The sequence below is a fragment of the Talpa occidentalis genome, unplaced genomic scaffold (genome assembly GCF_014898055.3).
Source record: "Talpa occidentalis isolate TD23 unplaced genomic scaffold, MPIMG_talOcc4v2.1 talOcc4.15, whole genome shotgun sequence".
Taxonomy (NCBI): domain Eukaryota; kingdom Metazoa; phylum Chordata; class Mammalia; order Eulipotyphla; family Talpidae; genus Talpa; species Talpa occidentalis.
Genome location: NW_023601543.1, coordinates 70,021,863 through 70,045,262, shown reverse-complemented (window position 1 = coordinate 70,045,262; position 23,400 = coordinate 70,021,863). Strand labels below are relative to the sequence as shown.

The window sequence follows — 23,400 nt, the reverse complement described above, 5'->3', positions numbered from 1 at the left end:
TAAGCCAACATACTCAATGCGAGGAGCAAGTCAGTCAAGTGAGGTATAAGCAGACATCACAGTAGAAAGGCAGGAAAAAAAACTTAAATAAGCTGGATGTCTATTCAGCCAGTTTAGAATGTGAAACAAAGCCACGCCCCCCACTCCCAGACAAAACAAAGCAAAACAAAACAAAACATTGTTTCTGGCAAGTATAGATCCTCTAAAGAGAAGCTGAGGTGGTAGGGTTGATTTGACAATTTAGATCTTCCCTAAGAGATGGGATTCATTTTTATAAAGATTCTCCTCAGTTATCAAAATAATATGGAGCTGCGGAATTTTCCCATTTCAGTTCTAAAATTAATTTCAAATTTATTTCAAAAATACTACCATGCATTCATTATACACGCCCCCACATGTGTGTTTTAAAAACATTCATATAAATATATATTTAAAATACACACATACATACACATATATATTTATACACACTTGTTTGGAAACAGGTTTAAGTAAAATAAAGTGAGAAAAAACTTGTAAGGAACTATCAATAACCTAATGGACAAGAAATCAATGATAAAATATATTAAAATAGATTCAGATATTCTTTGTACTTGCAGACGCCCCTGAGGGGTTTTAGAAAATAAAATTACCTTGACTTGTTCAAGTTTATCTTTTAGCTGCTGCTCATTTCCAGGTTCGAGTGGAATACTACTGATGTTATCCGCTTCTTCCAACCACAGAACAAATTCATTTAAATCTCTTTGAAATTCTGACAAGATATTCTTCTGCTCGTCTAGCCTAGAAAAAGAATGAAATTGTTATAAGTAACATATTTCCCAAACTTTCTTAAAAATAACCTAAGAAACAAAAAAAAAACCAAAACCATGGCACATACTTTAAAGAAGATAATTTAAAAGATGTTAACAATACACATTTTTTTTCCAAAGAAAAAAAATTCATTTACTTTGAGCAAAGCAATTTCAGTATTTCAAAAAGCTCTGACATGTAAGAGATTAAAATTGGCCAAGAAAAAGATGTCTAATTTTAAAATCTCAGTAACATTAAGTTAATAAACTAGAACAGGGTTTCTCAAAGTCAGTTCTACTGACATTTAAAGTTGGATAATACTTTGTTGTGAGGGGCTGCCCTGTGCATAGTAGGAGTTTATCTCTGGCTCTACCTACTAGATGCCAGCACATCCCTTCCAGTTATGTCAACCATAAATGTCTTGAGGAATAACCAAATATCTCCTGGGGGTGGGGTACAATTGCCCCTGGTTGGGAACCATGCACTAGAGTGAGCATATTAAGCTGCATGTTTTAAAATGCTTAATTAAAATACACATTTATGAATACTCATAGGGTAAAAGTAAAAACAAGGGTATTGAAATGAAAACATCAAATTATTATAATTTTTTTCAAATGATGACATACATCCTTTTTCAGGAAAGAGTAAAATTGATTTAAAAATTGAACATATGTCTTACTAATGGAAGGTTTTAATTATAAAAAGGCATATACTGTATGTGATTCAATTAGCCATAAAGTTATTGTTACATACTGAATCATAACACTTGTGGCTGAACGAAATGGTTTCATTTAAAAGAATTTACAATATTGGTTTTGTTGTATTTTGGGAGCTATGTATCTCTTATGTGTAAGCCTTTATTAAAATATAATACACAAATAGGAAACTGCACTTGTAACTGTACTGCTCAGTATGGTTTGAAAATTGGATGTTCCATATAACCAGAAAAAAATAAAGTGTTATCAGAACCTCAAGAGGCTCCCTCTTGCCCTTGGCAGTCACTACCCCAAGTGTAACCAGAATCATGTCAACTTTAATTCTTTTGCCTGTGTCGAACGTGATGTACATGGAATCAAATGGTATATACTTCTCTGTGTATTGTCTCATTCAATCAACATACATGTTGTGTATGGTTTAATTTCTGTATTCTTTTGGTTGTATAACATCCAATTGTCTAAATATATAAATATCTCTCTATTGGTAGACATTTGGGTTGTCAACATTTTGGGGATGGTTAGCTAATATTTTGTTGTTGTTGTTGCTTCAAGTTAACAAACATTTGAGGGATTATTAAATTCTAGGCACTCCACTGAGCATTAAGATTAAAGATGGATATGTTCCATGCCTTGCTTGAGGGTCTCACGGTCTAGAAGAGGATGCCAGGATGCAAACCAATGACTGATGGGGTGTTGTAGAAGGTTAATAGATTTCTGGGGAAGGGCATATGCGTGTCCCAGAAAAGATAATGATCTCCCTGGGTCTTAAGGCATGGAGAGAATTGAGTAAGATACCTGAGGGGAAATACTATACTGTCAAAACAATAGCAACGATGTGAAACAATGGTCATTCAATAACAATACATGAACTTGACAAAGTTAACTATGTCCTTATCATTTAAATGTCTGATTTTACTAAGAAATTATTCCTTCAAAATTATTTAAATTTCTGTAAGTCATTCACTTTTGTTGCGTTATTCCCCTAACTTCCTGCTCGGCCTCTGACGCCCCTGTATCACTTTTCCCTTCAGAAGAACTAATGTTTGTCTTTTTTCACACATCATCATACTCTGTGGTATCAATAATGTTGGGGTACACTTATATTGGCTAATAATTAAGGGTGTGACCATTCCATTCACTAGTCTGATCAAGTTATTGAGTTTTAGACAATAGATCGAAATGTGAACCATTTTATGTTCAATCCATATTTTTCTTGCACATTATAAATATATTTTTACTTTTATTACTTTGGGGGGAGAGAGTGATAATAATGCCCTTAGCATCATTTATGAAAGCAGCTATGACAACCTCCTCAGTTTACTTCATTTCAAAATTATTTCCAATCACAAGGAAAGATTTCTTTAAGAAACACTCACAAATCACCTGTGGCTTTCTGTAATTTCATACTCAGAATGTTCATCCTCAGAATCTGCTGGCATTGAAAGTAGTATTTTTTTACTAATCATTTTTTGAAATGTTATCTTCCCAACACAAAAGGGCTTTTTTCTCAGTACAACAAAAGTCAAAATCCTAAGTGTATTGAACAGTGAATAGACAAATTTTATTTTTACTTCCACTTGAAGAGTTACATTTGGTATAAAAGTTTACAAATAATGGATTTTATTTTGATTTTTTCAGTATAAAAAATGTTGCCTTGAAGGCATATTATAATGTAATGTTAATTGCTTGTAGGATAGTTAAATGTCAGTATTGAAACTAATCTTTAGCTGTTCTCTTGTTGATATGAAAAAAATGTTCACCAAGCATGTATTTTGTTACAATGTAAATCAAGAAATCCACATATATAAGGTGTGTGTGCTCTTTCTAAAAACCACAAACTAAGACTGATAAATTATCAATATAATTTAACATTTGCTAATTTTACTACACTCTTTAGTTACGTATATGCAGGGAAGTAATAGGGATTATAAATTAAATTTGAGAGATGTTTAAAACCATATATTTTATGATAAAAGGACTGTCAATAATTTAAGATGACAAACAGTGATATACGTTTGCTATAAAAAGAATTGTAAGAACTTCATTTTTCTGATATTAACAGTAACTTAAGAGAGAATTAACTTAACTTAAGAGAGAATTCTCATGAACTGTTGATGGGAATGTGAACTGGTGCAGATACTATAAGAAACAGTATGGAGAGCTCTCCAGAAATTAAGAACAGAACTACCGTATGATTAAGATTTTCTATTCTGGGTATTTATCTGAAGAATATGAAATTCAAGAATTTCCAGCAAAAATATTTACAATAGCCAAGATATGGAAATGACCTGAAGGAGCATCAATAAATGAATGGGTAAAGATGGAAAACTACTCAGCTATTAAAATAAAACAGGGGAAACCTTGCTATCTGCAACTATGCTAAATCAAATAAGACAGGGAGAGGAAGACAAATAATGGATCATATCATTCATACATGTAAGATAAACCAACCAAGCAAACAAACAAAAGAAAACTCTTAGAATCAGAACAAATAAATATATGGTTACCAGAAGTGAAATGGGGCTGGAGGGTAGGTAAAAAGGATAAAGGGATCAACTGAATGTTGTAGATGGAAAATAGATTTTTTTTTTCCCTGTGGTGATCATAATGTAGCATATATAATGTAGCACTATAATGCTGTATACCTGAAAGTTATGTTATAAATCAATTTTACTTTTAAAAACATTAAGGGTATGTCCAGCCAAGAAAAAGAGGGAATATCTGCCATTCATTGTAATTGAGATTTATACACTTTTTGTAATCAACTCTATAAATATTCTGTATCTTGTTTTCTTAATTTAACATTCTGCTATATTTTCTAAAGTCATTAATTTCTCTTTGAAAAACTGATTTTTAAGATCTGAATAATAAGCCCTATATGAGTACACCATATTTTACCACTCTTCTGTTATTAGTCACTTAGTTTGGTTCTAATTTTTCATTATAATAAATAACCCAATGACAAACACATTTACTTATGCATTTTGGCTCATGTGCATGCCAATTGCCTTAGAATAGGGAAGGAAAGTTAACAATAAGAATACTAGGGATTTATAAGCACATTGATAAATTTCTTTGTAATACTGGTTGTAAGAACACTCGTGCAATGCCACCAACAGTTACAAAATATTGTCTCAATACATTTTCATCACTATAAGCATTATGATTGATAGACTTGGATAGAAGGAAAAGAGTTTGTCATGGATCTTTTTACATTTTTTTTTTATACTAGTAGGGAAGCTGAAAAATTTTGTGTGTGTGTATATTTGTCATTTCTGTTTCTGTCATTGTCCACTGAGTCTGTTGCCTATTTTTCCTCAGTGTTTTATTTGTTTTTAAGATTTATTTTTCACATTACCATAAGAACATATTATTGAAAAATAACTTTGAAAAGTGGCTTAAAATTATCTTTACTTTGTACAAGCAAAAACCAGCTGTAATTCTAACAGGTATTACATTAAATCTACAGATCAGTTTGGGAATTATTTCCATCTTGGCATGGTCAATTCTTCTAACATGTGATCATAGGGTGTCTTTCTAATTATTTAGATATTCTGTAATTTCTTTCAGCAGTACATTAGAGTTTTCAGAGTATAGGCTTTGCCCTTCTTTTGTTGATTTGATTCCTAAGTAGTTTACTCTTCCTCATATTATTGTAAATGGAGTTGTTTTCTTTTTTTTTTTAAAGATTTATTTATTTATTTATTTCATTTATTTATTTATTTATTTATTTATTTATTTATACAAGCACTGGGTACAGTCAGAAGCACGGGAGGGTGAGAGAATTCACCAGAGCCAGAGGGGAGAGCAGGCAGACGGACGAAGTACACTGCTAAGGGGAGCAGCGGGCGGCAGGAGAGGTCTGCGCTATGTGGGACCCTAGCCTGGCAGCCGGGGATCGAACCGGCGCTGCAGAGGCCGCGGGCAGCTTCGCAGTCCAGCGCTCAACCGCTGCGCCACCAGGGGAGGCCCAGGAGTTGTTTTCTTAATTTTATTTTTTGATTGGGTATTGCAAATGTATGGAGATACAATTGATTTTTGTGTAATGATCGTGTGTCTTTCTGAATTTGTTTGTTGGTTCTAGTAATTTTTTGGTGCATTCTTTGGGCCTTCCTATATACATGACCTTTTCATCAGCAAGCAGAGATAGTTTTACCTTTTCCTTTCCAAAAACAACAAAAAATACATTTACATGTAAACTCTCCCTGCAAGGGTGTCTCCCTCATTTTCAAATAAAATGTTAATTCTTCCTTTGCTATTTTTCATTGACATTATTATGAAAATTATCTCCATTTTATAACTGTTTAGACATCCACCTTTACTTCATTCAAGATCTGAAACTTTAATTAAAAAAAATGAGAAATGCTTAATCCATCTTAAATTTATATGAAGTTTCTGAGCTTGAAGGATTTTTCAGAAACTGATCTATTCCCTAGTACAATATATTTTTTATTAATTTGAGGTGATTTCCTCATTATATTTTGTTTATCCAAATTATTTTGATATATTTTTCTCTCTCTTTCTGGTGTGGGGAACAGAAGGAAATAATCCTGTTCCTTTCTGTAGTCCAGGCTGGCAAATTATCAAACAAGCATCAGGTAGCCTGATAAGAAAAAAAGTCAAAAAGAATATTGAAGTTTATATATAAGGTTCTATTTAGTAACCTATAGATTTCTGACAGCAATGTACTACTTCAACCATCGCAGGCTTAAACTACGTTTAATTTCTGGTTGGTTAACTACCACCTCTGCTACCTTAGCTATTCTAATTTATGTAATACAAGTATCATTTGGTCAAATTAAAAACAAGATCTCATTGGGGACTTTGATAAAGAATCCATTAAACCAATAAATTAATTTGTGAAAAAATGACTGTCTTTCCAGTATGAATCTGCTACATTTTCTGTTTATAGTACATTTGGATATTGAGACTATCTGGGGCCCATCCGTGCACTATAAATAATTAAGTACACTTTCTAATTAACCTTCAGCATCGGTTTGAAAGACAGTGACTTGCATTTGATTTTATGGATATTAACTGTACACTAATTTAGAAAACTCTAAAGAATTCCCAGATAGAACAAGTCATCACTTAAAAGTACAAGCTTTGGCCAAGCTATTGGCCATAATCATTCTTTTTACACAACGTTTGCGGAAAACTTTTCTCTGATGATTTAATTTTTTAAAAAGTACAGCATCTTTTTAAATATGAAAACATTTGGTAGTCATTTCTTGTCTCGGTTTGTGTTTTATACTTTGAAATATAAAAAAGACGGTGCGAAATCCCATTGGGACCTTGTTATAATCTGCTTTTTCAAGCCCATGTGTTTTCTGAAATTTCAAAAGCCTCAATTTGAAGTTTTAAAAGCTGCAATTTGAATTTATGTATTCAGATGATTGCAGAAAAGCGAGGGAACGCAGTTAGCATTTCCAGGCTTGTCTCTTGACAGAACAGTTTAAACGTGCTTTATATTGGCATTCATCACATGAAGTGTTATTTCTTTGTTTACCTACTCGCTTAATGCTTATGGTAGAATTTATTCAGGCATGTGGTAGTAATAATAATGAATGGGATATTTAACATTACCCATCTGCAATTAAGTGCTAAATATTTTACTTTTAGAGGCATTTCAATACATTTAGCTATTTTTTTAAAAAAAGAATGGCTTTTGTTAGAAATATTGGCTCTGTTGCCATTTACATTATAAATGCTCTTAATGCAATTGAAGGAAGCACATATTATGATAAGGAGAGATTTGCATAATCAGAAAGGAAGAGTTACTGATGTGTTGCTAAGTTCAATGAATTTAACATTAACTCTTAATGAACATTTTCTGTGGGGCTGCTTGAATGGTAAGAGGAAAAGGCTGCCAAATCAAATGGCATGATTTTAGAGGGGAGACTCTACCAAGTGTATCAGTCCAAGTGCTAGATATTTTCACATTAGAATCTGTTTAAATACTCTATACATCCTTTCCATTGCTTTACTAATATTCACAATAAAGAAACTGAAGCCCGAGGTGCTTGTAAACCATATATATCTAAACATAAAGTGATTATCCCGTCTTCCAAACGAGAAGTTTCCTTTAAGTCAGAAACTTTAGAAAATCTACGTATCATGTTTAGTTCATTTGTTTGACTGTGCGTACTAATTTCAAATTATATACTACAGAATATATGATTTAGAAAGATTGCATTTTCCCATTCATAGTTTGTGCAAAAATCGTGTAAACATTCTTCACATGCACCTTCCATACTGGAATTGTTATCTTGATGGATGCACTTTTTGAGTGACCTAATTCAGTTTTCTAGGAAGTTGACCTGGGCTTCTACCCGTGTGGCCTGAGGTGCAGTGCTGCTAAGCCCATGTGTAATGTTCTACTGGAAATTTTATTCAAAGCCACAAGCACACATTTACATAACGTAAGACAGTTTTATGTTACATAAAGACAGTTTTTCTTTTTTCGGTGCCATATGTCCATGAGCTACATAATGTATCTACTTACTGAGCTGCTTTTTAAAATATTTTTTCTAGAGCTTGTTTACAATGGCATCCACTCTTAAAATTGTGATGTCATACCAAAGTTAATCACCACTTTCCTTAAACAAGTTTCCATCTCTATAAGTACCTTTTCCTTCTATAAGCAACCAAAATAAGCATCGATTGCCTAGTATAAGCAACCAAAATAAGTATCAATTGAGATTAAGCCAACATGTCTTTCCCACACACCAGTTTTGCTGTTTTGAACAACACAAAGCAGGTATTTATCTTTCAATCTGAGAAATTTAGACGGATTCAAATATAAGGTATCTCTTAAGGAAAAAAAAAATGTCACTTACATTTAGGCACATGTCCTAACTATCGCAGGTCACACGCTCTCTAGGACATTGTCAGAAATAACTGTTTTTAAATCAACTAACTAGTGAGTGCCTGAGTCAGACAATTAGACATTTATTCATTTTTTGCAAAAAGCCTGTGCCTTATTAAAATGAAGTTCTCCTGAGGTTTCTCAGCCATTTATGCTTTAATATTGAGGAAAAATTAGCAATTGGGTAGATGCAGAGAATGCAAGGGAAATCATGAAACTTAGCAGTGAGTTTCTGAAAGAAAAAAACAGACCAAAAAACAGTCCTGTAAGTTTTTAGCTGAGTGTGTGCATTTGAACAAGTTGTTTAACCTCTTTCCTCAGCTTAAAATTGGGACAATAAACACTTCATATTGTGCTTACATGGATTAAATTTGCTTTCAGAAACACCACTTCTAGCCTATAGCTTCACTAATAGCAAGCATTCAAATAATGGTAGTGAAAATAAAGAGTTAAAAACAGGAAGAGAGCTAGGAAATATTGAGTAGAGCTGTGGCTAGTTGCAGTTAAAAAAGGGTGATCATTGGGACTCCCTGGTGGCACAAGGGGTTAAGATGCAACCTATGAAGCACAAGATCGATCCCTGGCCAGGGAGCTACCCACATGGCGCAGCAAACCTCTCCTGTCTTGCCTGCTGCTCCCCTCAGCAGTGTATTTCAGTCAATCTGCCTGTTCTGTTCCCCACTCTGTCTCTGGCGAATCCTCTCACCCTCCAGACCTCTGGCCTGTACCCCAGTTTTGTATGCATAAATAAATACATCTTTTAAAAAATTTTAAAAAAGGGTGATCAGAGAAGGCCTCAGAGGGAAGGGGGTTTGGGAGTCAAGTGCTCATGGCAGGCACTGGCTAGCTGCTTATCAGAAATGTTGATTGTTTTAACTATGAAGCTAGGCTTCATTTTCCAGCCTGCCCTGCCATTAGGTGCAGCTACATATCTGAATTCTAGCCAAGAGAAAGTGAGCACAACCTTTTCTAGACTTAGCTTATAGCCCCGACCCACGCAGTCTCTCACCTGTGATATACCTTTTTCTTTCTCTTTGTATGTACAAAAGCACAGTGATTTTGAAAGCCATGTGTTACAGATGTCAGAGCTACAAAAATCAATGCTGCCTGGGTTCCTGATTCATAATTTGGAGGGTCGCTGCTTGCAAACCAGAAGTATGCTTTTGAATTTTGCATGACGAAGAATTTCCTATTGTGTTAAGCCACTGAAAATTGGGGCTTCCGTTTTATAGCAGCTTAAATGAAGCAATTAAGGTGATGGAGCAAGATATGTAAACATTGGGGGCAAAAACTCTCAGCAGAGGAAACAAGTTCGAAAATCCTGAGGTAAGAGTATGGTCAAAATGTTCTGAAACAACAACAAAAAAAGATTACAATAAAGTTTGGAATGGAAAGAGAAGGAGGGGTAGTAGAGGAAGAAGTAAAATTTTGGGAGATCCTAATAGAAACCCAAGGTTTTGCAATTTGTATTCCCTGTTGAATGCAGTTCTAGAACAGAAATTCTAGATTAATCTTTTGGGGGATCTTTTGATAGAACTTTGCTTTCTAAGCCTATTTATCAGGTTTGATTGACTAACCAAACCCCAGAACTTTCTCCCTATTTCCATTATGTGCTCTCTCTACAGGTGCTGAAATCGATTTCTGAAAACACTGAAGATGCTTTGGACCCTCATCTATCAGAGGCAGGATGACAAATTTATCAGCCAAGTCTGTAATAAAGCCATTACCATCTGGTGGAAGATGAAATGAAGAACAAATAATCTCAGACTTTCTGTTTTCAATCAAAGCTAGGTTTCCCCCTACCCAGACACTGAAAAGACCATTATCTTCTCTCTCAAACCTGCTCCTCCATCAACCTCCATGGGTGGTTCTGCCAGCTTGTACTCTCTCAGCCAGAAATCTGAGACCATCCTTAATTCTTATTCTTCCCTCTCCCTTACTCATAGGATATCAGTAAATATGACCCCATAATTTTTCTAAAGTCTCTACTTCTGTCCATACTTCTGTCACTGTGTCCTCTCTCATCTTCTGTCTAGATTAGTAGATTATACGACTTCAATATTTCCTACTGCCCATGACATAAAATACTACTCCTTTAACATGAGCCACAAAGCTTTTGATGATCTGGTATCTACTGACTTCTATTTCTTCATCGTTCTTTACATTCTACAATGTGCTGAATAACTTATTCTTCTTTAAAATCCAGTGCCATATTCATGTCAGGATCTAGCATACTCTGTTTCCTGTGTCTGGGATACCCTACCCTAAATTTTAATCTAGGTAGCTTCTAGTTTCCTCTTCAATCGCAAGTTAGACATCATTTCCTATATGAAGTTTCCCTAAATTAATCAGCATCCCCTCCAAGCAATTCTAGGATATGGGCCTTGTTCTATAATCTCATAGGTCCTTATAATTTTTCTATTGCAGGTTATACTTTCTATGTCTGTCAATATGTTGCAAGCACCCTAAGGAGAAGTACTCTGTTTATTGTGATCACACACTGTTCAAGTGCCTACTACATAGTATTCTTTCAATTCTCAGATTTGTAATCTCAGAATGACACCATATTAATTATGTAACAAATTGTTCATATTATTCTTGGGAGGTTTCCCATGAAAAACAAAGCATATGTTAAGGGAAGACAAATTCTGTGTAAATTTAAAATGGGGAAAGCTATATTCCAGGGGTTTACAAACTATAGAGTCAAATCCCAAACACCAGATTTGTGCAATGAATTCTGTTGGAACACCACCACACTACACCCACTCATTTACATATGGTCGATAACAATTTTGATACCCCAATAGCAGAGCGGAGTGACTACAGAAACTGGATGGTCCACAAGGCAGAAAGCATTTACTATCTGCCACTTCCACAAAGTTTGCTGACATCTGATATTTACTAAATCTCTTTCTTAGACACGTACTCAGGAACCAAAGTTAGAATTTTGGTATAAGAAAATCTGTAATCTTTTTCACTCATTTAAATGAGTGATCACAAAAATGTGGACAGCCATTAAAACGCCCCTTCACTCTTGAAATCATCACTAACACGTTACATAATTATTATTTCACAGGATGCAACATGGGGGCAACTAATGGAAAACTAGACATTGCATCTAATTATAAGTATTTGTTGTATTTAAATTTACTAAAGTTACCCACTATGAGACGCTATGGCAATTGAAGCTTAGAATCAAACATGGAAAGATATTCAGTAAAAGAAAAAAAAAAAAAAGACTCCATCCTTTGTCTTCTTTTCTTCTTTGCTTTTATCTTACTCATTTCTATGTTTTTCTCTTTCTTCTTACTCCAAAACCAACTTTATCTGTTCTTTTATAATTTTATACCCTTTTAAAGAATATCCAGTCATTGTTTTTGTGGGAGCTGTGGTCGTTTTTCTTACTTTGCCTGTTTTGAATTCCTCAGGGTACTTGTAATTTCCATCCCCAACCCAATGTCATCTACTGTCAAACACTATGTCCACTTCCAGTGGAATATAAATATATTACATAGGCAAGGACAATGGGGGGGAGGGGGAGGGGAGGGGGAGGGAGAGGAAATACGTTGCTCACAATTTTCATCCTGGAAAAGAAAGGGCAAAGGACAACTCTATTTAAATTATTTAAAATTTGCCATAACTCCAGGTAAGTTCTTCAGAAACACAGATTACTATACTTTAAAGGAATATAGCCTCAGGAGGTACAGGAATAGTTACATCCTCTCAAGCAGCAGTTCCTGAAGTGAGGTCTGGGGATCCCTGGGGGTCCTTGAGATACTTTCTGGAGGCCTGTGAGGTCAAAACTATTTTCATAACAATACTGTTAGTTGCCTTTACTCTCTTATTCCCTTATGAGTTTTACAGAGGCTATGTCATGTGTAATGTGGCAACACAATGAATGAAGAATAACAATCAGTTATCTTCTGTTAAGTTAACCATTAAAGAGATCGTCAAACAATCTCGCTGTTCTCACTAGACGTTTGTGTAGACCTTTTGCTGTGCACAAGATATTTTTCCCAAAATATTTGTTATTAATATTAACACTGAGTAGATTTATACTTGCATTTTTAAAATGAATTAATAAACATTTAAATGCTTCTTAGTTTTAATGTGAGAATTTGTAACCCACATAAATAAAATATTCTGGGGGACTTGAATACTTTTTAAGTTTATAGGAGTTCTGAGACCAAAAAGTTTGACAACCATTACTGTAGAAGACCTGCATAACCAAAGTTTAAAGACTAGATAGGATAAATGAGGAGACTTTTCTGGAGAAAGGCAGTATCTCCTTGTCACTGGTCATAAATATTGATAACTCATCATGTGTGTCAAGAGTTTACCATCATAAAGACCTTACACAAATAATCCAATATAAAATTGAAAAATTAAAACAATCCATTAGGTATGAAGAACTCTCTGCCAAACATTGTGGTTGGAGTCCAGAAATTTGCCAGTGAATCCTTAAGAGACAAAGGAAGGTGAGTAATGTAGGCCAAGCACGAGGGCCAACTTATAGAGCTAATGAACTGCCTAAATATCTACTGTTACTCTGAGTGACATGCTAGGCTAAGTAGGGCACCGTCAATAGCTGTATATACTGCTCACATTGATGTTGCAATGTACTGAGGCAAGATGGCCTGTTATTAATTTAATTTTCTTTTTTTTAAAGATTTATTCATTTCTGCATACAAGAGCTGGGGTACAGGCTAGAGGTGTGTGTTGTGAGAGGATTCACCAGGGACAGAGTGGGAAACAGAACAGGCAGACTGGCTGAAATACACTGCTGAGGGGAGGAACAGGCAAGGAAGGAGAGGTCTGCAGCACCATGTGGGTAGCTCCCTGGCTGAGGATTGAACTCGGGTTGCAGTGGTTGCAGATAGCTTCATAGTGCTGAAACTTACCACCTTGCACCACACTGAGGCCCTAATTTCTTTTTTAGAAACAAATATTTGAGTGTCCACAACGTAGCATGCACTGAGTGTCCAACATGATAGAATAGTGTCCAACAATTGACTGGCTAGAAGGAGATGTAGACAAGTATCCTTTAAGGCGTGATAAGCATTGATGTGTAGCTACAACTCCAGCAAATATTTATTAGGCATCTACTAAGTGCTGGGCACTGTGTAAGTGGTCGATATTCAGAGGTAAACAAATAGACCAAGCCCTTATCCATATGCAGCTGTATATATGATGAGCATCTCAGACATGAGTACAGCAATCATACAAAGAAGACTATTAATGCAAATCATGGTATGTGTATGAAGAAAAAATTAAAAATGTCAGAAGAGAGTATTCCTTTATCTTTGAGCTTTTAATGAAGAACTTTTATAGATATGTTGTACCCAAAAGCAAACGGCTATCAAATTCTATTTCCGAAAAGGAAATAGAGTCAGTGGTCAGACAGTTTTTTTTTTTTAAAGATTTATTCACGCATCTGTACAAGAACCAGGGTATAGGCCAGATGCATGGGAGGGTGAGAGGATTCACCAGAGAGAGAGTGGGGAACAGAACAGACAGACTGATGAAATACACTGCTGAGGGAGCAGCGGGTGAGACAGGAGAGGTCGGCTGCGTCATGTGGGACCCTCGCCGGCCGGCCAGCCGGGATTGAATCAGCACTTCAGAGGCTGTGGACAGCCTGAGCCACCAGGGGAGGCACGGTCAGACAGTTTTTCTACATTTGGATACCTAGTTTTTTTTTTTCTTTTTCTTTTTCTTATTGCAATCTAGGGTCAAGTGCAATTGGATGGGGGAGGGACAGAGGGGCAGTCTTTGGGTTCAAAGCTTTGGGAGATTAAATACATACATGTACACACACACACACACATACATATGTATTCCTAGCTTCTTAGGGGTAAGCATAGTCTCGTTGTTATCAGGCAACGATTGGTTAGTACATGCTCTCAAACCCTTGTGTCCATGAGATTTCCAACTTTTGCCAATGGATCTGTATTTGTGTTAGGGAATGTTTTCAAAGCTGAGACAGTTTTTAAGTCATGTTGCAGCCTATATAAAAAAGAATCTATCCAAGCCCTTTATGACTACTGCATTTCTCATATGTCCCTGAAAGATCAAATTTCTGGCTAGTCAGCCAGTCTGTTATTTGTGCTAAGACAGAAACTTTAAGCCAGCTGAGTAGCTAGTAAGTCCATTCATTCACTGTGTGGGTCTATTATTACTAATGCTCCTGGGCATAGGGTTTCACATGCTTACCTCCAAAATAATCAACCCCTCTGGAAGTGGAGCTGCAGGTTTTCCTGTCTTACTACACAACTCTGATATAATATCTATGCTGACCAAGTAGAGTGTGGGCTCAGTCCCAGTTTAAAAACACCATATACTTCCACTGTTCTTATTCACACTTCAATAGTTTCCCATATATTATCATTTTTCAATTAGGTGTATGACTTTGATTGTACCACAGTCATCAACTATTTTGTTCAGTTTTACAGTTGTTTTGGGGGGAATAAATCTGTCGAGCTACTCTAGTTCATTATCCCAGAGACTAATTTCTAAGTCCTATTTATGTGCCAGACACAGGGCTAGTTAATTTATTTACATTGTTTCTAATCCTCATAGCACCCCTACAAGAGCTATATCATTATCCTTAGTTTTCTGATGTGTAAAGGGGCTTGGATAATTTAAGGAACTTGCCAGACAAACAAGAATGTGATATAAAAATATAAACACTTAAGTGTTGTGCTATTTACTTTCAAGATAATAAATACAAGTGGGAAAAATAGGCGATCATCATCCAGAATTTAGCCAGCACATTTATTTAATTGGCCGACCTCAACTCCAATTACTCTTAGTTTCCACTGTCCAGTGGAAAGGTTAATTGGCAAGAAAATGCCAAATAAATCAGAAGGAGAAACAAGCTATTTTTTGTCATGGATGGACACCAATCATTTCAAAAATCATTAAACTGGCTCATAAAGGTAGAGTTTCATTCTCTTGTGTAATCCTAAAAAATGCAGGACACCTGATGACCCATACTTTTCAGAGTTGATCCAAAGAAACCCAGTATATCAACAAAAGATCTCTCAAAATGAAACATAAAACAATTTTATAAATTGTTAATATAATGAAAAATAATTCTAATTTGTACATCCTGACCAATAAAGGGCACCCATCCACAAGTTACAAAACATTCTAGAAATTCAATTCCCTTTCCTCATTCTTTTTTTGTCCACCAACCAACTAAATTTTTTTAATTCTCTAATAATCACACCCATATTCATGGATTATCTATTCCTCCTTATTTTGTAGATTGCCTTTACCTCTCTGAATACTTCCCCTTCAATAAGTCTCCCCTACTCTTTTTTTTCTCATCAAATTTCACACAATTAAAAATTCAAAAATACCTACTCAGAGACTGCATCCTCCTTAGGTATTGGAGGAAGCACAAATCTGAGATGATACAGGCGTGAGTCTCTTTAATTGACTAAGGGAATAGTGGTAAGCATAGTGGGGAACACTTATTTGTTAATTGGTCCCTGTTATCCTTTACTTATTTTGTTTGCATGCTAACAGTAGAAAAGGATCAGATTTGAGATCAGCATTGCTGACTTTTTGTTCTTGATTCTTCCATAACTTTGATTACTATGGGTCAAATACCTTAATCTTTTTGAACTGCAATTTGACTATTTGTAAAATGGACTTAATGTTGCAATCTGTTGTCCAGCATCTCACAGAATCAGGTGAGAGGATGGATATGAGATACCCTCAAAATTGAGTTGTTGTAAAGATAAGGGGAAAGCATTTGTAAAACTCATGCTCTTTCCTAGGGTAAATACACACAATTTATTGTCATTAGGATTAGCTTTTATGACTTCCAATTTTCTAACTTGAGTATGTTATCAAATTGTGATACCGCTCACTGTAGATTTTGTAGAAGAATAGAACATGTTCAGTGTTGGATGAGTTGATTTTGAGATCCACTTCCAACTATGGAAGAGGAAATGCTCAATTGGAAGCTAAGTATGTAGGTCTAATCCAGAGCCATATCTGAGAATGAATACTAAATTTAGGACACAAAATGAAATATATCATTATGGCAGAGACCCCATGAGGCCCCCATATGCAAACCCCATGATCCATTCTTCCCTTCCTTTCTGTAACAGGAGTCCAATATTTAGCTGCCCAGCTCAATGACTACCTTCTCCAGTGTCCACTGTAGCTTGTCAAGATCATGAGAATCAATTCTAATCCATGGGGTGTAAACAAAAGTGTTATGTAAACTTGCCATGTAGTCCCCTCAAAAAGTCAGAGACAGTTACTGTCTAATTCCGTCCCAATCCTACAATCTGAGAATCAGAAGCTACCTCAGGAGAGCTGACAGTCACCGTGGACCATAAAAGTAAGAGCTACACCAAGAGATGACAGATTTCTGAGATAGTGGGCACCTGGGTCTTCAATACCATTGAACAACAACAACCTTGACTACCTAGTTCCAGATTCCTTTTACATGATACATGAAAGTATGTCTACCTTGCTGTGTTTCTTCTGTTTACCACTCTTTTTTATTCAAATGGATATGGTAAGAGCTACTATCTGGACTTATGGCTAACAAATAGAGTAAGTGTAGAGAATGAGAGAGGCTTGAGGACAAGTCCCTCTGAAATATCAGGATTTAAGGGACAGATGAAAGAAGGAATGTAATCAAAAGAGAAAGGAATTATGCAGAGAGAGGTAAGAATAACATAAGATGAAATCTATGACATTGAACACAAGGCAGGACAAAACACTAAGATGGGCAGTTGTCAGTTGATGCTAAGTGGACTAGAGTAAGCCAGAGATGTGTCAAGTGGCTTTAGTGAGAGATCATGGGTGGCCTTGGAAAGAATGGTTCCAAAGCAGTAGTGAGGACTAAGAGCAAAAACAGAGATGAGTTAAAAGAGAACATGTGAACTTCAGTGCTAGTGAGTACGAAGACAATTCAAATGGGAACAATAACTAAGAAGGTGAAGTAAGAGACCTTTCTCAACTTTGGCTGTCCAGAATCTGAATGGCTTGCATATGTGGAATATAGTGGAGAGAGAAAATGATGTGGGATCACTGAGAATTCTCTCCAGAGGCACTAATGTGGTGGACTGGTCCATGCAGTGCGCAGAACCAGGGTGTGATTTGGAGGATATCCCAGGAGCCGAGCTTCTCTGGCTCTGGTTTTGGTCTGTTTTTAGAGTGGGTGTTCTAAGTCTTCTTTTAATGAACAGGAACAGGTCTTTCTCCTTCTCATAAGTTGATTTGTGCTTCTATTAAGCAGAACTGGATTCTGTTATTCACCACTGAGAACGCTGACAAGTACAGTGGCACACATTAGGGAAGGAGTATTTGCACATTGTTTTTCTATCTGGGAGCTTAAAACAGTTACTTGGTCAGGGATGGGAAGCCAGTGGAGAAAGGGTGAAGAGACATTTATGCTTGTGAGCATTCAGGGGAGAGGGAATAATTAATTGGGACAAGACTCCTGTGAAATAAGAGATAAGGCCTGTGCTGAAAATGAGATAGTTATACATTCACCATTCTAATCATAAGTGAAACATTATTAGATTAGCAGCTCACACACGTACAGTGTTTTCCATTTTAGGATGGGTTTTTAAAAACATATTTATCACAGTAGAGAAAAAATATTTTAATCCAAATTAGCCTGTGTGGGCAAAAGCATATTATGATAACTTCGGATATATATTAATGGCTAAATTATGAAATTGAGAATTAGAAAAACAGAAGAGATTTGTTAAAGGGAACATGAAAACAGTCTCAGACGCAGAGCTAAGGTAGCCATTAATTATATGAAACCCAGGGGAGGAAGCAATAAAGCAATCCAGGCATTTTTATCTCAAGCTCTGTGTTTTCTTTTGTGCACAAAGATGGTCCACCGAGCTGTGGATTTGGTGTTTTACTTTAGTAGTATGGTGGCTTGTCTAATTCCGACATAAAAGTACTTGGGAAATGATTGCTTATAGTATGAAATATGTCTCACAGGATACACTTTGAAGGTAGTCAAGTGAAGTTTCCTCAGTAAGGAAAATAAAAAGAATGCAACATGTCATTTGGTCTGTTTGAGAAAATGGCAGCATCTAGGGCGTGTCAGATGGACAAGAGAGTTTCCAGGGCACATTTTCCTTTGTGCTTTTTCCTTGTGTTAACAGGCTCCCTAGCTACCTCTGTACTGACCTTGTATATGTCATTGAACATCATATCTTAAAATATGCTTGCAGATATTGTCGATTTTACCAGAGTGTGAACCCTCATAGTGATAGGAGATTTCTGATCTGTAATTAGTAGGATAGGAACATTGACCTTATTTTCCTGTATTTGTTACTGGTATCTTTTTCTGATCTTTCCCCAATATTCTGTCTACCAAGCCTTGCGATTTGGGAGAGTTAAGGGTGGCGGTCTGTGAAGATCACATACATTATGTTGGGTCATTAGTTACCGTTCGTGCTCATCTGCTATAGCAGCTTCCTGACACCTGAACACCTTCTGCACAGCAGCACTTCCTGGCTAATGTATACTGTGGGAATTCAGTTTTGTTTACCAACTAGTAACTAAATGATGTGAGAAAGGGCTCTCATTGAGAAGCACTTAATTGACTAGGGATTGCGACCATCTGTATATTTAGGAAAAAAGAATGGTCCGGTGTCTTTAGACCCTTTCTTCTTCCTAGAGTTCAGACTGACACATTCAAATGCATGTTCTCTGATCGTCTTGTCTTAGAGGCTTCACAGAGCCCTCAAGCCGCTCATATCCCAAGTTCAACCCTGCAGGTCTGATTTGCTTTCCTCTTTCCATCTTGCTATTAGTTCTTGTATTTCCTGTCCTATGTAAATTAAACTCCATTCAGCCAAACCCCAAACCAGAAACCTGGAGAAGGGGGTTATCCTAGACTCTTCCCTCTACCTACCCCATCTCTTCTAATCAGTTACTATGATATTTTACTTTCATCTGTTAAATATTTTGAATTTGTCACATGTTTACACATTTTATTCTGTTCAGATACACATGGCCCCTGATTTGAAATTCTTAACAATTACTCAAATCGCCTTCCTTGCATTCTTACCCACTTCATTTCACCCTGAGTTCAAGTGGCAGAGGCACTTTTAAGGTTTCAAATCTAAATTATATAAAATCTTTCAAAGTCTTGATCCCACCCCAGAAAAATGTTTTTCAGACACGAAATCTTATATGACTTCATCCATTTTGACCTTGACTGCTCTATCACCACATCATAGTCTATCCTTTAGATATATATGCAAAATTCTCTTACTGCGCTTAGTTGGGATGAGTGGATAGGTAAATTTGGGGGGAAAAAGTTGTTAAATTTAGTGGATTATGTAAAGTCATTTCTACGTCCTTAAACATTTTCTCTCAGAACATAAAAACAGTCATGAACTTTGCCACTTTAGTATGGGTACAAGACTTTTTTGGAGTAAAGATCCACTGACTGAAGTTCCTTGCAGAGAAAGTCCTAAATTTTATCACTGAGGGCTTTAAATTATGATTTCTTAGAGGAGGAAATTAGCAAAAAATTAATGGTAAAATCCTTCCAGATTTTTGTGGTTTCTACTCTCTACCTTCATTCTTAAATAGTTGCCTCATCTACATATAACAGAACAATTATTCCTCTCCCCTGCTAATCATCTTTCTCAAATTTCCCAAAGCATTCAGCTTAGTTTTTTTTTTTTTTTTTAAGATTTATTGATGCATACAAGAGCTGGGGTACAGGCCAGAGGTGTGGGGGTGGTGAGATTCACCAGAGACAGAGTGGGGAACAGAACAGGCAGATTAACTGAAATACACTGCTGAGGGGAGCAATGGGCAAGACAGGAGAGGTCTGCTGCACCATGCGGCTATCTCCCTGGCCGGGGATCAAACTCGTGCTGCAGTGGCTGCAGAGAGCTTTGTAGGTTGCGTCTTAACCCCTCACACCATCAGGGAGGCCCTCAACTTAGTTTTTATAGAAATTATAATTCTCTATTTACATTCCTACCTTATTAGTTTATGTGACCTAATCAAATAATTATAAAAACAAGAAGTGTTTACACAAACAAGAGCAACACATGGTAAGCTCTTGGCAAATAAACTTTCAAAAGGTGGGAGGCAAGGTACATGGTACCTAAAAGACTACTTATAAAATTTTCAAAAAACTTCTATAGGTTGCTAATAGTGAACATTCAGTTTGGAACAGGAATTGTGCAGTTTTTTCATATCTAGAATGAAAAGCTTAGGATAACCAGATGAGTAAATTAAATGGAGATTAAAGACAGCTTCTCTATAATGAAATGCCTGTAGTTCTTTAATATAGTATAGCTGTCTCTTCTTTCATTGATTTGGTTCACGCCACTTTTTTCTCTCTGGCATGCATGGCTATTTATTCTTCATTTGACTCTTGCCATCCTTTAAGAACCATCCCAGATAGATTCTTAATAAACTTACTCTAACTGCTACTTCCCAAGCCCCATAAAAGTTCACAGAAGTTCAAGAATAAAGTGCATTCACTTATGCATCTATAGAGAGTGATATCCTCAGTATCAGCCAATGTGATGGCATGTTTGGCTCTGGCTAGTCAGTTTCACTAGACCTTGCCAAGTTTCAAAGAATAAAATGTGATATAGAAAGATAAACTGTGGACCTAATTTTTCATAGTCTTTTGATGAAGAATTATGAATGTCCTTGAAAGTTTTGCAAGATTCATCAGAGAAGAGATGGGAAGAGACCAGTTTCCTGTAGATACCTGTGGATACTAATAGCTTTATGATCATCTCTGATCAATTTAGAAACAGCTCTCTGATGTTGTATCTAAAACATCTTGCAGTTATAGGTTGGAGGAATATAAAATATCCAGATTCATGGCTCATTGCTACTTAATTTGCCTGAAATTTATTAGTTGTGATATAGTATGACTGAGGTAAACAAATGCATAACATGTTTTAATCAAAGATTTTTTTTTGGTTTTGCTATAGAAACTGAAGTAATTGTCTCTTAACAGCATTGAATTGTAGAGAACACCTAAAATAGGAATTATTAACCTAACTTTCCCCTTTCTTTAGGATTAGAACTGACCAAGTGCAACTACAAAAAGATATACACAGAAATGTGACAATACTATACAAACATTTCAAAACATGGTTTTGGCTCAATATATCTATTTTTAACCCATGTAACAAAGTCAAGGATCTGAATACCCAGTTTAATTTGGTGTGAATAAAAATTCATACTATCAAAGCTAAAAACTATTACAACATTAAAAATTCACACTATGTAAATTACAATTTTTTTGCACCATTTACTATGTACTAGGTACTCTGCTAAATATTGTGGGCTATAGAGAGGAGTGTAAGATATTATCTTGCCCTCACAAAATTTTAAATCATGCTGGGGAAAATTAAACATGTGTGGGTCTCACATATGATAGGCTGGTGAAATGCTATATGAGCATTATAAAAAGACCACAAAGAACTTAAGAGAACAACTGCTTCTGCTTGAGAAAAGCAGGTAACACTGATTGAGGAAATAGTATACAAAATGGGTTTTGGAGGGTGGGCGAGATTCTGAGAAAAAAGAAACTAAGGGGAAAGGCAATTCAATCGGAGTAAATGATTTTTGCAAAAGCTCAAGGAAAGGAAATTTGATGCCATTTTATGCTTTATACAATCTGAAATATGGAAAATAATGGACAACAGTTTTTGAAAGATGGGTTCTGAACACATTTAATGTCCTATTTCCTTGTTATTTATTAGTGTGGTTAGCTAAGGGGATCGGCTGGTAAGTGAAAGGCTGGTGGACAAAAATAAAAGAAAGCCTAGCGTATATAGAAGGTTCAAGCCAGAATAAACAATGCAAAATGAGACCTAAAGGATGGATGGTGGAGTCAGACTATTTGGACACACACCCTGGTTCAAATGCTTGCATGTCATGTAATCTTACACAACGAATGTTAGCAATCTATGCCCCAATTGTCCTCTGTAAAATGGAAATGAGAACAGAGCTGTTAACAAGATTACAGGAGCTGTGTAAAACAGTGGGAACTATGCCTGGCCATATTAAAGGCTATCACCATCACCATCATCATCATAGCACAAGGGTCTAAGTGAAGTATTATGAAATCAAATGTCTATGGGAAGGCAATGTAAACGTGTGTGGTAAGATAGGACTAGTGAGCTTAAGAGAAAATGTGCTTGCCTAAAACAGTGCAGCTCAAACTTTGCTGTGCCCAGGAATCATCTGAGAAGATTTTTAAAATGCTGGCTATGATTTAATAGATTCTGCATGTTTTAGGTACAGAGACCACACTTTGAGGTAGCAAGTGTCTCAAACATCACTCGGTCAGTGGTAGCTGGGGAGACTTGGGAATATGTGAGGCTGAGTGCCTAGGAGTCAGATCTAAGTTTTCAAAAGGAGACAGAAATACATATATACTATAAAATAATACAAAATAATATAATGGGCCTCCCTCAGTGCCATCATGCCATCACCACTGGGTACTGAACTTGATCCCTGGCCAGGGAGCTAACCCATATATGGCGCAGCAGACCTCTCCTGGCTCAACCACTTAGTAAGGTATTTCAGTAGATCTGACTGTGCTGCTTCCCACTCTGTCTCTGGTGAATCCTCTCACCCCCACCTCCCCGGCACCTCTGCCCGACACCGCAGTTCTTTTATGCATAAATTAATTTATATATATAATATAATAGTGTATATATATATATATATATATAGAGAGAGAGAGAGAGAGCCTCTCAATTTTTAAACATAGGCCATTATTTCAAAAGCAGTGACTTTTTTAAAAAAAAGCAAAGTATGCATTTTTGGCTACATTTCAACCTGTGTCACTCAGACGGCAAACTGGGCTCGATGAAAAGTCAGGGTCAAAGCCCTTGAAGAGAAATCAGGGACCGTCAGATAACAGAGTTAGTGGGCTGGAGTTGGGCCTAGAGATATCCTGGGGGCAGAGTGTTAATGTGTGAGAAGGTTTTGAGCACTCATTCACATGGTGTACTGGGTACATTTAAAAGATGGTAC

General features: G+C 36.2%; 1 protein-coding gene across 1 annotated transcript in view; it reads right to left on the bottom strand.

The window, feature by feature from the left end:
- Nucleotides 1–23,400, bottom strand: part of DMD (dystrophin) — a 1,988,221-nt gene that overhangs the window by 746,402 nt on the left and 1,218,419 nt on the right. The window contains 1 exon segment of the mRNA XM_054695791.1: nucleotides 633–780. Within this exon segment, the coding sequence (XP_054551766.1) occupies nucleotides 633–780 (148 nt within the window).